The 17,320-nt window shown below is 38.9% G+C and overlaps 1 protein-coding gene across 1 annotated transcript; it reads left to right on the plus strand.

The window, feature by feature from the left end:
- The first annotated feature begins 15,303 nt into the window (after positions 1–15,303).
- Positions 15,304–16,239, plus strand: LOC140626046 (olfactory receptor 10D3-like). Its single transcript, XM_072813679.1, has one exon. It carries the CDS (start codon positions 15,304–15,306, stop codon positions 16,237–16,239), a length of 936 nt encoding a protein of 311 aa, XP_072669780.1.
- The last annotated feature ends 1,081 nt before the right edge of the window (positions 16,240–17,320 follow it).

Genomic DNA, 17,320 nt, shown 5'->3' on the forward strand with positions numbered 1-17,320 from the left:
CACACACACACACAGAGAGAAAGAGAGAGAGAGAGAGAGAGAGAGAGGCAGAGACACAGGCAGAGGGAGAAGCAGGCTCCATGCAAGGAGCCCAATGTGGGACTCCATCCTGGGTCTCCAGGATCACACCCCATGAGGCAGGTGGCGCTAAACTGCTTCGCCACCCAGGCTGCCCTAGATGGTAATAGTTAAGCCTACTTCATTGAATTGTAAACATTGACTTAGATGTTTCTTTAAATCACCTAACACTGTATCTTGAACATGATAAATGCATTATCTTCCCCTTTTTGTTTCTTAAAAAATGCACTTTTTAAAGTAAAAAATAGATAATACAAAAGCAGTGTTCAGTTTAGAAGATTTTTCTTTGGGAACAATTCTTCAAGACAATTAGTGGCAGAGAGCAGTGTTTAAGAACAGTGTTTGAGAGTGTGCTGGGCTTTGTAGCCAGACAGATTGGAGTTTAAGTGCCCTCTCGGACACTTGTCATTTGTATAGTGTTAGGCAAGCTCCTTTCACATGTATTTTGAGAAGGATGTAAGTACCAAACTCACAGGGTCACTGTGAAGATCAAATGGTGTTATCCATGCAAGGCTTAGCGTATAATAAGTACATGGTAATAGCCCATATTGTGTATAATATGACATTTTAATTTAATTTAATTTAATTTAATACATTCATTTTATACCTTAATTTATAATTATGTAATATTTTGGGTTGAGGCAAAATTGATGAGGCTCTGTTTCCCATTACAGTTCTCATCACTGAAACGCTGAATCCTTGAATGTATGATCCTCAAAATCTATAGATGATGGAATTAATATTGGAATTACACAGTTTATCTCAACCTAACATCTATTTGGGCTTTAGCTAGAGCTAACAAATTGTAGGCAGATATAAACAAAAGACTTAGGAAAGAAAACAAAACAAAACAAAAGATCCTGTTCCTAAATTGTCCCAAAGAGTAAACAAGATACAAAGTTCTCAGGAAATATCAGAAATGCTGCTGCTGCTTCTAAATACTACCAGAAATTGAGAATCTGCCAAAGCAATTTAAAGAAGCAAAAATACAAGATTAAAGGTTATATTAAAATGAATGGGACTTAGATTAAAGAAGTGAGCTGATCAACTTATTACAATATAACTATAGGTGGGAAGGATAAACTGAAACTTCCATCAGAAGTGTTTGAGATACCAAGAAAACATAAAAGTTCATTGTGATTAACTAAGATTTATAGAGCATTTCTGATGTGCTGAGCACTGGGCTGGGTCCTCTGCATGTCCATTGCAGTTCATCCTCATAGTAACCTAAGAAGTAAGTGCTCCTTTTAAAAAAATATTTTATTTATTTGTTTGTTTATTTATTTTTTAGATTTTTGTTAATTCATGAGAGACACACAGAAAGAGGCAGAGACATAGGGAGAGGGAGAAGCAGGCTCCCTGTGAGGAACCTGATGCAGGATTTGATCCTGGGACCCCAGGACCATGCCCTGAGCCAAAGGCAGATGCTCAACCACTGAGCCACCCAGGCCTCCCATGTTTTATTTATTTGACACACAGAGAGAGATGGCCAGAGAGCACAAGCAGGGGGAACAGAGGAGGGAGAAGGAGAAGCAAGCTCCTCAACTGAGCAAAAAGCCCTACATGGGGCTTAATCCCAGGACCCTGGGATTATGACCTGAACCAAAAGCAGAGGCTTAGCTGACTGAGCCACCCAGGGACCCCAGTAAGTGCTCCTTATTATCCCTATTTTATAGTTCAGAAATATGAAATTGAGATCTTGAGCAATGTGGTCAAAATCACACTTATACTGTGCGCATGCTCCAGCCCTAAGTGTTTCTTATCTCTGTCATGGGCTACATTGTCTTCTCCCAAAATTCATATGTTGAAGCCCTAACCCCCAGGACCTCAGAATGTGACTGTGTTGGGAGCTGGGACTTTATAGAGGTGATTCAATTCAATGAGGCTGTTAGGGGTGGGACCTAATGCAATGTGACCTGTGTCCTTATGAAACAAGAAAAGCTAGAGACACAGAGACATCAGGGATGCACATGCAGAGGAATGACCACAGGAAGGGACAGCAGGAGGATGACCATCTACAAGCCAAGGAGAGAGGCTGAAACAGATCCCTCTCTGTCCCCTCAGTGGAAACCAAGCTTTCCAACACCTTGATCTTAGGTTTCTAGTCTCTGAAACTGTGAGAAAATAAATGCCTGTGTGTAAGCCACCCAGTCTGTGGTATTTTTTTTTTTGATAGTCCTGGCAAATTAATACACTCCCAAGTCCGTTTCTGCTCTAATGCCCCTCCTGTATGATTTGTGTGAGTGATAATAAATAGCATGTGCTTTTTGTATTCATGCCTATTAGCATCATTGTTTGAAACTTGGAAAATGGTCCTTGCTTCTCAAAGTGGGTCATGGAAAGTTCCAGAAAAGAAACAACATCTATAAAACTTTTCTTACATTCAAGCTGTGAGATTTCTCTAAGGGAGTCATTGAGAAGAGAACTTTTTAGCTAATTAATGTCAAAGGTATTCATTCCTAGGAGATGCTTCTCATGCTCATTATGACTTTGGCTTTGCTGCTCTCTAATTTTTGTTCCCCAGTTGTGAGCAGCGTAATAGGGCAAAGTGAATTAATGAGACTGGAAATTGGCTTAGGAAGTGCAAAAGCCTTATTAAAGTATTTGCAGTCTTGAGTTCTCTCTGCAATTATTATTCCAAGGAAAAAACCAAGCCTGAGTACCACACATGTAACATGTGTGTAACACACATATAATAAATTACAGCCTTTTTTCTAAGCACATACTCATGCACAATTTGATTCACATCCGTTTTTCCAGCATTTCCAACATGAGGCTGATTCTTCCTAAATTCTCTGCACTGAGAGAGAGAGAGAGAGAGAGAGAGAGAGAGTATGACATCAACTTCCTCGTGAGAGTTAGTTATAAAATGTCACTTGCCAGTTAGGATGCGGTTAAACAGTCTTTGCAGAACAGTGAAAACATGGTTTTTAATGTCCAGGTATTAAGTGGCTACATATTCTAAGGGTGGAATCTTCTTTCTCCGGGAAGCATCAGTGGAATCTGTCAATCACATGCCAGGGCTCAAAGCCACCTTCGCCCAGCACATGGAGAAAAACATGAATTATAACAAGGCAGTTAGACTGAACAGCAGGACCAGAGTAAGCAATTAGAGACTGAATTTCCAGCGGGAATGTGGGAGGCTCAATTTAGCAACCATGACAGTTCTCATGGCTTAAATTAACTGAATACTTGCTGTTTCCATCAGTGCATGCTGTGAAGGGTTTTCATGGCTCGCCTCACTGCCCTGCCAATTCTGAAATCCAAGATTTAGGAGAGCTTTACATTCTTAGTTATTTTTAGGGCACTAAAGAATATTTAATTACCTAAACACACACAAAGAAACACACACCTGCCCACACGCATAACATAATCGATGGGAATAACTGAATGACATTTTTTTTAAATTTTTAAATTTATTTATTTATGATAGTCACAGAGAGAGAGAGAGAGAGAGAGAGGCAGAGACACATGCAGAGGGAGAAGCAGGGTCCATGCACCAGGAGCCCGACATGGGATTCGATCCTGGGTCTCCAGGATCGTGCCCTGGGCCAAAGGCAGGCGCTAAACCGCTGCACCACCCAGGGATCCCCTGAATGACATTTTTAACTAAATGTCATCAAAATATTTTTAGGGCCTCCAGTAAATGAACCATTGCTATCAAAACAAAGAGATGAATTCTTATGTCCCTTTGGGAGGATAGACAGGGATGAGACCTGAACTATCACATAAAGTAATTACCTCATTTTATACAAGGTGAAACAACCGGATCCAGGGAGGCCAAAGGACATACATAAAATAACACAGAATAAGTGAAAACAAAGTGAGGTGCTCTGCTATACAGAGTTACTTCATTTAAAGGGATAGATTGGTGTTTGATCTAGGATTTAAATCTTCTGTTGATCTTATTTGCCTTAGAACAAGCTTTTACAACGATCTTTGTATTTGTTCCATCCATCTCATAGACTGCTGAGTCCCTAAGAATAGGCCCTGTATGCCCCATTCATCTTGTATCTCTGATCCCATTTTTATTTCCCCTGCAGTGGTTCACCATGGGCCTAAGCACAGCTGAAAGACTTTCAAAATTTGTAATATTTAATTGGATATCCACATGTAAATGATATCCATGTGTATCCTCAGTCCTCTGCCAATTCCATTATTTACAGACTTAAGCTTATCTACATGGAAGCTAATGGCAAGTGAGACTAAAAGGAAAAATTTAGACTGGACCCCACAAACAAAGCTAGTCTAAATGTATCACAATTATATCTTATTTTTGTTTCACCATCATTAAATAGAAACTTCGTACTGGAAGGGACCTCAGAGATCCCTTGTAGAAATATTTCTTCCCAAAAATGAGGAAAGAGGCCTATGTACCTAAATGATGGAATGGAAATGAATGTATTAACTGGAGAGTTCTGTTCTCCATCCAGGGATCTGAAGCCTAAATAGGTTTTCTACCCTTTTAATTGAGTGAGGTATTAATTTAGTAAACATTCTTTGAAAATCTATTAAGTCATTTAGCTAGATGCTATGAGAATAAAAAAGTGAATGAGACAGAGGTCTTCATATAATTAACTTATAAAACAAATTATAAATTACCTGTCAAGAAAAATACAGTTAAAATACTAAGTAGATTCAAATGACAGAGGTTAATTTGTTCTGAGAATATTAGGGTGAGTCTAAAGGAGGAGACAACATATAAACTGAATCTTATTGGCTAAAAGGATTTAAAAATTTGGGCATGTGGTAACCATTGGAGGGGAATGTAGGAGAGGTTAAGGCATACAAATGTCAAGAAAATAAGAAAAATGTCACTTTTTTTCTTTAGCTAAAAAATCAGTAATATATAATATTTAATATTATGTATTTATAATATTGTATCTCATTATAAAATAATGTGAATTATTATTATATGTGGAATTTCTGTAGATACAATATATGTATACATATAATAATATTCTAATTTTATTTTATACTAAATATAGATAGTATTTTTATAGTATTTAAAATGTTTATAGCAAAAAAAATAAAATGTTTATAGCATAATGTTATATAATATAATTATATTCCTTTGGTGTGAGCCATGCTAACAGCATTGGCTCTATTGTCAGAATCTAAGGAAAAAACCCCAGCAGGCTTAAAATTAATTGTTAGACTATCTCTCTGTGTGCTTCTTTCTACCTTTGGTTTCCATGGAGACCTTTTCGAGAGGACCCTGTGAGTCAGCAACAGACCAAAGCTGGTTTGCTAAACCCTGTGAAATGAGGTATAAGCTTTAAGGTCAGTGAAAATGTTGCAAGTAAAATAACACACTGGTCAGACAATTTCCAAAGTCCATTAAACATAATTAGGCCTATTATCTTCCCTTGTAATTCTCTGCTTAGCCATCATGCTCACAGGCCTTTGATTTACTCTCTCTCTCTCTCTATATATATATATATGGTTGATGTCACTGTCTGTTTCTTGTGGAGCCACAATTTAAGGTGATTTCAAACATACTGAGAGGATACATGGAGGGTAAACTATGGTTCATATGCTACAAACTTCCTTTGTGCATATGAATGTGTGAAATGTCACTTCCTTTATTTTTCCATAATTAAGCTTATTTTTATCTTGAACCTCCATTTTTACCAAATGCTAGGAAAAAATATTCTACTTACATTCAAGTTAGTGACATTCAAGTTATGTTTGTTTTTAAAATTTTTTATTTTATTTATTTATTTAAATTCAATTGATTAACATATATTGTTGGTTTCAGAGGCAGAGGTCAGTGATTTATCAGTCTTATATAATACCCAGTGCTCATTCTATCACATGCCCTCCTTAATGTCCAGCCAGTTACCTCCTCTACTTCCCCTGGCCCCTCCAGTGACCCTCAGTTTATTTCTCATGATTAAGAGTCTCTTATGGTTTGTCTCCCTCTCTGATTCCATCTTGTTTTATTTTTTTCTCCCTTCCCCAATGATCCTCTGTTTTGTTTCTTAAATTCCATTAATGAGTGAGATGCTATGATAATTGTCTTCATTTGACTGACTTATTTTGTTTAGCATAGTACTCCCTAGTTCCATCCACATCATGGCGAATGGCAAGATTTCATTTTTTTTATGACCAAGTAGTAGTCCATTGTATATACATACCACATCTTCTTTATCCATTGATCTGTCGGTGGACATCTGGGCTCTTTCCATAGTGTGCCTATTGTGGACATTGCTGCTATAAACATTGAGGTGCAGGTGACCCTTTTGATCACCACATTTGTATCTTTGGGGTAAATCTCTAGTAGTGCAATTGCTAGGTCTTAGGGTAGCTCTATTTTCAACTTTTTGAGGAACCTCCATACTGTTTTCCAGAGTAGCTGCACCAGCTTGCATTCCCGGCAACTGTGTAAGAGGGTTTCCCTTTCTCTGCATCCTCGCCGACATCCGTCGTTTTCTGACTTGTTAATTTTAGCCATTCCGACTGATGTGAAGTGGTATCTCATTGTGGTTTTGATTTGTATTTCCCTGATGCCAAGTAATGTTGAGCATTTTTTTCATGTGTCTGTTGGCAATTTGCATGTCTTCTTTGGAGAGATGTCTGTTTCAAATTACATTTGTTATATTTGAGTTACAAAATTGTTATGTTAAAGTTCCAAATCCAGCTTTTCTTTTCTTTTTTCTTTAATTTTTATTAAATTCAATTTGTTGACATATAGTGTATTATTAGTTTCAAGGTAGAGTTTAGTGATTCATCAGTTGCATATAACACCCAGTACTCATTACATCAGGTGCCCTCCTTAATGCCCATCACCCAGTTACTTAACACTACAGCATCGGTGGGAGGAAGGCCCACTCCCCCACTTTGATACACCTTCTCTTGGTCTCCTCGAATATGCATGATGCCCTGTGATGGCACTTGTCATCTATATCTGTCTCCATATCTGCTGAGATTGACTCATTCCTGTTACCGATTTTTTTTAAAACAGGCTTTAATTCACTTTATTATTATTTTTTTAAATAAAGTTATGTGATGGCTATAGCTGGAGCCTGGGTCCTCTGCATGGAGACTCTAGTGTGGGTCTTTACAAGATGGTCAGTGAATTCCTGATAGGGAGGCTTGGTGAACACAGTCTTTTTCCATAGGTCAGGGGTGAGATGGCTTTAGGTCCTGACAATGACATCAGAAGTAGCCTTGGCGAGGCTGCCCAGGGTGCAGTACAGCCCATAGCCGAGGTATACCAGTTGCCAATACAGACCATCATCAGTAGCCTCTTGGGCATGGGGGCTGAGACTATGCCGTTTCTCTGGGGGCAGAGATGAGGAGCCCCAACACAGAGCCACAGCAACCTGTCACCTTGCAAGGGACTGTGTGGGGCTTGCTGATCTCGTTCCTCAGAAGCCTCCACAATGACATCCAATACAGAGACTGCTTTGGCTTGATGACATTCCTTCAAAATTTAATTGTCATTGTTACTTTAAAATTTAATTAATGAGCCAGTGAACACAATACGTTGATCATTTTAAAAGGTCATTTTAAAAAGAAGTAAGTTTACAACAAAAGGTAAGATTTAAATGATGTTTGAATATACCTTGAGTTTTAGAATCAAGCTGACAAAACATTTAAGATTTTCAAATCTAATGTTTTTATTTAATTTAATTCAGCATCAACCTCATAATCCTTTAGAACAAATGAACAATGAACGTTATTAGAATCGTATTGGTTCTATGGGCTTTTTTTTTTTGTCACTGAAGAAAGGTTGTAAGCAAGAGTTCATATCCAGTTTTATATTTGAGATAATATAACACATAAGAAATGTATGAGTCAACATGAATATTTTTTCCTTTCTGTTGAAATCAAGTTGAATCACCAGTAATCAAGTTGAAATACCAGTTGTCCAGATATAACACTTCACATCTAGGTATATCCTCAAGAGATCTGAAAACGTATGTTCACCCAGAAATTTGTACATAAATTTTCATAGCAACATTACTACTAATAATTGAAAGTGGGAACTAGCCAGGTTCCCATAAGTGGATAAGCAAAATGTGGTATATCCACACAGTGGACTATTGATTGGTCATAATGTCCCTTTGGACATAGTACAGTCAGGTGGATGAACCTTGAAAACATTACACTAGCTGAAAGAAGCCAGACACAAAGGATGACATAATATATGATTTTATTTACGTGAACTGCCAGAAAAGACAAGTGCACAAAGATTAAAAAAGCAAACCAGTAGATTCCTGGAGCTAAGGATGAGAACTAGTACTGGCTACCAATAGGCATGAGGGATCTTTCTGAAGTGCTGGGATTGTTCTAAAATTAGATTGAGGTATTGGTTGCAAAATTCTCCAAATTCACTAAAAATCATTGAATTGTACACTTTAAAAGGATGAATTTTGTGATATGTGAATTATATCTCAATAAACTTATTAAAAATGCCAAAAGTCTAGGTCTCTTTAAGAGTTATACCCACCATTTCTAATAGTATATATTAAAAGAAAAATAATCAAAGTAGTGATAATGTTTCATATTTACGTTTACAGAGAGATTTACATTCCAAAAACTGCTTTGCACACACAATATCTCATTTGAAATTAGCAAAAATATCATGTGAGGGCAGGGTGCCTAGGTAGCTAAGTTGATTGACTGTTCAGCTCTTGGTTTGGCTCAGGTCAGGATCTCATGGGTCATGAGATCGATCCCCACGTCAGGCTCATGCTCAGCAGGGAATTTCCTTGAAGATTCCCTCCCTCTGCCTCTCCCCCTCCCCAACCCTCATGCTTTCTACAATAAATAAATACACTTTAAAAAAATTATAAATATACAATGTGAAAGGTATTATCATCTCTATTTTACAGATCAAGAAATCTGGTGATCATCCGACAGTTTAAGTTAATTGTTCATTCTTATATATGTCATTGCATGGCTGGGACTTGAAATCAGTCTTTATAATTCAAAATATCATGCTCTGTTTCTCATACAGAAATCATGAGCCCTGTGGTTGGTTTTGGGAAGAAACAATCATTGAGAATTCTATTAAAGTGTCAGGAATAAATGCTTTTTAAGTAGCACTATCTCTTTGGTTTTCAGAGATTCTATGTGGAATGTTCTCCAAGGTATCTGATAGCTCTTCCAGAATAGTCTTGGGAAGAAGTTTCATCATCTGTGTACAAGTATTAGTTGGCTATGTTCCATTCTGAGATAATAATAATTTAAAAGATAATAAATAATTATTACTTTCTCCAAACCTAATTAGTAAGAAAATGATGTTACCTCTAAGTCTTAGGGACTCCACACAGACTCCAGGGAACCTGTTTGAGCCTGTGATTGGGAGTTTATTTTCACAGACACTGACTAGCTCAAGGGTAGAAACATGGAAACATAAAGTAAATCTAAAGACCCCAGGACCAAGCCAGTCTCTAGGATCTTTTCTTTTTCTTTCTTTTTTTTTTTTTAAGGTTTTATTTATTTATTCATGAGAGACAAAGAGAGAGAGAGGCAGAGACACAGGCAGAGGGAGAAGCAGGCCCCACGCGGGGAGCCAGACGTGGGACTCAATACCCGGTCTCCAGGATCAGGCCCTGGGCTGGAAGCGATGCTAAACCACTGAGCTAGAGGGCTGCCCTCTAGGATACTTTCCTGATAAGAGAAGCATCCATAAGTGATTCCAGAAGAACAGAAGAAAAGCCTGCATTTGACTTGGACCAGAAGACTGTTTACATGCTGGCTGTAAGCTTTCTTTGTTTCTTTGGCTCTTCCTTCCTTCCTTCCTTCCTTCCTTCCTTCCTTCCTTCCTTCCTTCCTTCCTCTTTCTTTTTTTCCTTCTTTCTTTTTTTAGAGAGAGCACATGAGCAGGGGGAGGAGCAGAGGGGAAGAGAAAGGAAAGGGGAAAGAAGCCCAGGTAGACTTCTTGTTGATTGTGGAGCCCAACTCAGGGCTTGATTTTACGACCTTGAGATCATGACCTGAGCTGAAACCAAGAGTTAGATGCTTAATTGAGCCACCCAGGTGCTCCAAGCCTATATTTCTATTACATATTTTGCTTTCTCTCTTTCTCTCATTTTATCTTTCCCTATTGCTCTCTCCTCTCTGCCCTTTCTCTGTTTTGTTCATTGTTTGCTCTAAGTGAACTAGTAACAATATTTTCACTATTCCTTTATAGAAAATAGTAAAGAAAAATGTAAACAAAAATGTAAACAAATAAGTAAACAAAAATTTCACTTTGGCATTAACCTGGTTAATTACAGATGTCCTGTTATCATTTTTCTAGGTTGGGTAGTGATTCTTTACCGTTTTGATGGTTATGAACTCTTTTAAGAACAAAAGAATACTATTGAATATTTCCCCAGAAAACTGTGTGTGTGTGTGTGTGTGTGTGTGTGTGTGTATGTTTGTGTATGTATCTCCTTCTTCATAATAATTCTGGAAATGATGTCAAGGGATTAGGTATAACTGGTTCAGAATCACACCTACTTTGGACCTAAATTCTGATCCTGAATCTATGACATTGGGCAAATTTCTTTGTTCTTGATTTTCACCTCTTCATGTAATATTTGAGGCACAAGCTGAGATCATCTTTTTGCTTCCTTCCAGAGTGAATAATCTAAGATTTATTCTGCATGAGTTCCAATATATAAGCCTACTCCATGGTCCTCTTTTGTCTTATGATGGTAAGGACATGTCTACAGTTAAGGAATTGTACTATAGGATTAACTATTGGAACCTTAAAATTTAGGCTCCTGGATTGTTATCCCTTGGCGTACATAATTGTTCCCATGGATTTGGGTACTTGCTGAAGAGAAGAAGTTTGAAGTCACTGTCATAACATACTTACAGCCCTTATTTCTGGAAAGTCATGCACAAGACTAGCATTACTTAATGTGTCATTTTGTGAAATTCACTTCAATACTATCTTACACGAAGTTAACACTCATCTTATAGTCTTCTATGTCCAGTGAAGTATTTGACTTACCCTATGAAGCTGAAGCCACACAACTGTATAAGGCTTTTCCTTTTCCTCTCCAACACAGAATCTGGACTGAGCTCTAAAAAGCTTAAAGAAATCATATCCTAAAATAGACCAACCATAATCACATGTCTCACACTTAGCCCAAGACCTCATAAGATCTCTATTTAGCTCCAGAAGTTACTACCTGATAATCTTTTTTTTAAAAAAAAAAGATTTTATTTATTTATTCATGAAAATACACAGAGAGGAGAGAGAGAGGCAGAGGCACAAGCAGAGGGAGAAGCAGGTCCATGCAGGGAACCCGACGTGGGACTCGATCCCGGGTCTCCAGGATCACACCCTGGTGTGCAGGCGGCGCAAAACCGCTGTGCCACCGGGGCTGCCCAATACACTGATTTTTAAAATTAAATTCAAATTGCAAACATACATATAGCACTCAGTGCTCATCCCATCAAGTGCCCTCCTTAGTGCCGGTCACCCAATCACCCCATCCCCCCATCCTCCTCACTTTCTGCAACCCTTTGTTTGTTTCCCAGAGTTAGGAGTCTCTCATGGTTTGACTTCCTCTCTAACTTTTCCCCACTCAGTTTTCCCTCCTTCCCTTATAGTCCCTTTTAGTATTATATTCCACATATGAGTGAGACCATATGATAATTGTCTTTCCCCGATTGACTTATTTCACTCAGCATAATACCCTCCCCAGTTCCATCCATGTCGAAACAAATGGTGGGTGGGTATTCATCTATTCTGATGGCTGAGTACTATTCCATTATATACATAGACCACATCTTCTTTATCCATCCACCTGTAGAAGGACATCATGGCTCCTTCCACAGTTTGGCCATTGTGGACATTGCTGCTATGAACACTGGGGTTCAAGTGTTCTGTTGTTTCACTACATCTGTATTTTTGTGGTAAATACCCAGTAGTGCAATTATTGGGTCATAGGGTTGCTCTATTTTTAACTTATTGAGGCTCCTCCACACAGTTTTCCAGAGTGGCTGTAGCAGCTTGCATTCCTACCAGCAATGCAAGAGGGTTCCTCTTTGTCTACATCCTGCCAACATTTGTTGTTTCCTGTCTTGTTAATTTTAGTCACTCTAACTGGTGTAAAGTGGTATCTCATTGTGGTTTTGATTTGTATTTCCCTGATGGTAAGTGATGTGGAACATTTTTTCTTGTGCTTGTGGGCCATGTAATACACTGATTTTAACAGTGCATCTGAGTTACAGGATAATCTGGGGAGTGGTAAGAGGAAGAAATGAAAAATGGCCTCAGAACTCCCCACAATTCTCAGATGCTCCCAGCCCTTTTCTTGTGTTTTATCTGTAGCACTCTTCTACTTTGTACATTCAAGGAGTAATCTTCCACTCTTCGGTTACATGTCTACCCCTGAGCTTCTTTTTAGTTTCAGAGTCATACATCCAACTGCTTTTGAACATCATCAGATTTAAATTCTATAATTCACTTAATTCCATATCTCGTTTAATAGCACTACCATCCACGTAGTCTTTTTTAAAGATTGTATTTTTTGTTTTGTGAGAGAGAGTGTGAAGCAGAAGGGAAAGGGGAGGAGGAAGCAGACTCCCTGCTAAGCAGGGAGCCTGACATAGGGCTCTATCCCAAGACCCTGGGGTCCATGACCTGAACAGAAGGCAGATATTTAACTGAGCAACCCAGGTGTCCCTAGTCTTTCCATTATTTACTAAGACATTAATTCACTTCATAAGTATATGTGAATTTATTATTTCTTCCTCCCTTGCCTGAGTGGTTGCTTTAGATTTTCATCTTGTCTCTCTAGCTCTAAACTATTCCCCCTGTAAAACCCTATACATTGCTATCAAAGTCATTTATCTTAAGCATGAAGCTCATACATTTGCATCGCTGATTAAAATCCAAAGATTTTATTCCTTCATATAGTGCCTCTTACAGTACACGCCCTGGATACTCTGTGTGAAGACTTTCCTCAAAACTCCCAACAGGAAGTATGAATCATATTTTAACTATAATAGACATATATCTTTAATGCTATAATTATTACACTGTATCATATTTATTTAATTGTTTGCATTGATTTTTCCCTTTAGTCTGTGATCCTTTTTTTAAAGATTGATTATTTGTTTATTATGTATTTATTTATTTAAGAGAGAAAGAGAGTGAAAAGGAGAGAGAAAGCATGGGTGGGGGGAGGAGCAGAGGAGAGGGAGAAGCAGTCTCCCCACCCTGAGCGGAGAGCCCAATGCGGGGCTCTATCTCAGGACTTTGAGATCATGACCTGAGTCAAAGGCTGATACTTAATCGACAGAGCCACCCAGGTGTCCTTGTGTGATCCTTTTGTTTTCATTTTTAGAAATATTTTTCCCTTAAGTTTATTGTATTGTGGTCAGAAGACTTATCATGAGATCTACCCCTTTAACAGATTTTCAGGTGTGTAATACAGAATACTGAGTATGGGTACAATGCTGTACAGCAGATCTCTAGAACTTATTCCTCTTGCTTACACAAAACTTGATGTGGTTTGATTAGTAAATCCCCATTTCCTTCTCCCTACCTGGCAATCATCGTTCCACTCTTTGGTTCTATAAATTTGACTATTTTAGATTTTCATGAGAGTGGAATCTGTTTGTTTGTCCTTCCGTGAATGGCTTATTTCACATAGCCTAATGTCCTCAAGGTCCAATCACGTGGCCACATGTTACACGTATCTCTTGTTTTTTAAAGGCAGAAGAATATTCTATTGCACGTATGTACAACCTTTTCTTCATCCATTCACTTGTGGTGGCTATTTATGTGTGTGTGGAGTCTTTCAGGTTTTCCATACAGAAGATCATGTAATCTACAAAATGTTACTTATTCTTTTCCAAATTGAATGTTTTGCTTTTGTTGTTTTTGTTGTTTTTTATGTTATTGTCTATTTTTATTTTTGCTTTGTTTTGTTTTTTTGCTTAATTGTCCTGGCTACTTTGTTCTGCTCTTAGAGGAAAAGAACACAGCCTATACTGGATGACAGAATCAAAATCCACAAAAATGCTTTATGTAAAAAAAACAGATTTTATTTGAGAGAAAGAGAGCCCAAGCAGGAGGAGTGGCAGGGAGACCAATGCGGGGCTTGATCCCAGGACCCCAGGATCATGACCTGGGCTGAGGGCACTCTTAACTGACTGAGCCAACCAGGCGTCCCAACACAAAGATACTTTAATAGGCTCAGGTGATGTGTAAATACTAAAATGATGAAACTGGAAACCTTTAAGCCCATATATGTAAGGATCTGTGATTTTGCAGAAACAAAATAAAACAACAAAAAAGAATGGTTCCAGCACTTAGCAGAAACCAGGGTGAAACTCTTCCTTGTAGTTTGACATATGAAAAAGTTCGATTTTAGGTCAGAGTGTTCTCAAAGTTGCTTTGATTGTTCTTGAGATGTTTGAGCACATTGACTGAAACAAAGAAGCAATGACAACCTTCCTTGTTGCATAGCTGTCTGAACTGTTGAACAATAATAGACAAAAGGATAGAATTAACCTAAGAATGATTAGAAAGGAGTTCAAGGACCACATGGCAAGGACATTTACGGAGAAATCCAAATTAAAAAGTCAGTGATTGAGCTAAATTATCACTAAGGCCCTTTCAGTTCAGAGAATACATTGATTTTTCTTTTATCTGCATTTCTATAGTTATTTTTTCCTTTTTTCCAGTTATGGTGTAATGCATTTAGAACCCTTGGGTCCCAATTCTGGATCTGTCATGATCTGTATCTGAGAATCTGAGCAAGTTATTTAACTTCCCTGAATCATCATTCCATTATCATCTATGAAATGGAGATATTACACTTGACTTCGAGGATTCTTTTAAAGCTCCAGAAGCAAATGGTTATGAATATTCTATGTAAACTATAAATGTGTCTAATTTGTTTCCTCCTCTTTTCTCTATCTTATTTTCTTTTCCTTCTTTTGTCTTTCCTCTTTGTTCTCAGTTCTCAAAACGTCTATGCTCTTTGTATTTTGTTCTTCTCCATCTGATAATAATAAAATAATACCTGTCTATGAACCAGTCAAGTTGCCTGCATTGTGTCCTAACCCCAGAGACCACACGTCCTCCTGAGGCATTTGCTGCCCCCAGTCCAAATAACTATACATATTATCTTTTCACTGATAGAGCATATGATTACATTTCCTTTTGTGAATCTACTGGTAGCAAGCAGTACGATTTTATTCCTTGGGCCACTAACTTATTGTCATGTTTCCTCCTTTCCAGAATAAAGTCTAACTTCTATGGAAGTGAGGAATCACACTTTGGTTACAGAGTTCATCCTGCTGGGCATCCCACACACAGAAGGGCAAGAAACCATGCTCTTTGTTGTGTTCTCTGTCTTCTACCTCTGCACCCTACTAGGAAATCTGCTCATCCTTGTGGCTGTGATGTCTGACTCCCACCTCCACACTCCTATGTATTTCTTTCTTTGTAACCTCTCTGTGCTAGATATTGGCTTCTCTTCTGTGAGCACGCCGAAGATGTTGGCCAACCTGCTGGTGAGGAACCGAGTCATCTCCCTGGGGGGCTGCATGTCTCAGGTCTTTTTTTACCACTTCCTCGGCAGCACTGAGTGTCTGCTCTACACGGTGATGGCGTATGACCGGTTTGCTGCCATCTGCCACCCACTGCGTTATACCACCATCATGAACCGCTGGGTGTGTGCCTTGCTGGCTGCTGGAACCTGGTTTACTAGCTCTTTTCATGCCACAATTCTCACCACTCTGACCTTCCAACTGCCCTACTGTGGGTCTAATGAGGTAGACTATTTCTTTTGTGACATCTTTCCTGTAGTCAAATTGGCGTGTGGTAATACCCTCATCATTGAGACAGTGAGCTTCACCAACATCGGCCTTGTGCCCATGATGTGTTTTCTGCTCATCCTTGCCTCTTACATCCGCATTGTCATTGCAATCCTAAAGATGCACTCTGCTGAGGGGAGGCGCAAGGCAGCGTCTACCTGTGTCTCCCACCTCTCGGTGGTCACACTGTTCTTTGGGCCCTGTGCCCTCATCTATACCCAGCCATCTTTGAGCGAGGTACTCGTAACCCCAGTGCAAATCTTTGGCAATGTAGTCACCCCCATGCTGAACCCCACAATCTACACTCTGAGAAACAAAGATGTCAAAGGAGCCTTGAAAAAACTGGCTACGGGCCAGATAGTTTCAGGTCACTAGTCCCCTTGTGGGTAAAGCTGATGTTTTTGTCTTCTCCTTTGTATGTTAAACTAATTTAAAAACATGTATCTATGACCGTTGTAAGTCTTTCTGCCATGAAGACAGCTGAGCAGCAATTCAACTGATACAAACCTGTGACATATTCCCATTTAATAGACCAGGGATCAGCAAACATTTTTCTCTAAACGTTCAGATAGTATATATTTTAGGCCTTGAGGACCATATAGTCTCTATTGTGAATACTGAACTCTACTATGGTAGCATGAAAAGTGCCATAGAAAAATATATGAACAAATGGATGAGACCTGTTCCAATAAAACTTTACTTACACAATCAGGTAGCAAATGAGATAATGCCCCACCGGCCATAGTTTGCTGATTCCTATCACAGAGGTTAGTGGAATTTGAGAACCAGTTTTTCAAGGACATGTTGATAATGATTTAAGAGTGGAATTTGACATGGGCTGGGTCTCACCACGGTGCAAGGTGAATTTCTGATCAGGGGTAAGTGGTGAAAAGATGGATGTTAAGGGACAAGGTACGCACATCTGTGAGAGGACTGTGTAGCACCTCGAGTACATCTTCTGAGAACTCTTCACTGCAACAGGGCCATCTGGATGTGATCCATGCGGATGCCTAGACATTCCTGATACCTCTGCTCCTTATATCCTTATGGCCAGTTTCCAAAGGCATGAAGGTAAACGAACACTATTCTTGCTCATACAAGCAATCTCCATTCCCCTCCGAAGTTACTCAGCTTCCCCCCTGCTAGCATCAGTAACTGCATTCGTTTTCTATCCACAAAACACCAAGAGCAATTGGGTAGGCACCTTGGAATGTGATTTTGACAAGTCTACCAAAATCTGTCACAAGATATGATTATTGCATCGATTTTGCATCAATTTAGCAGGGTACTAGACAGAGTGAATCTCCTCTTGCTGCCAGTGGTCTGACTGCTCAGTGGTGTGTATGCCTGTGAGTGACTGCAGCTCATTTAGTGGTGGGACCAGACCCTCTGAGAATAGTGCCAGAAATCATGGAGCTTTGTGCTCCCCCTATCTTCACAGAGAAACAAACTCTGT

The sequence above is a fragment of the Canis lupus genome, chromosome 3 (genome assembly GCF_048164855.1).
Source record: "Canis lupus baileyi chromosome 3, mCanLup2.hap1, whole genome shotgun sequence".
NCBI classification, from domain to species: domain Eukaryota; kingdom Metazoa; phylum Chordata; class Mammalia; order Carnivora; family Canidae; genus Canis; species Canis lupus.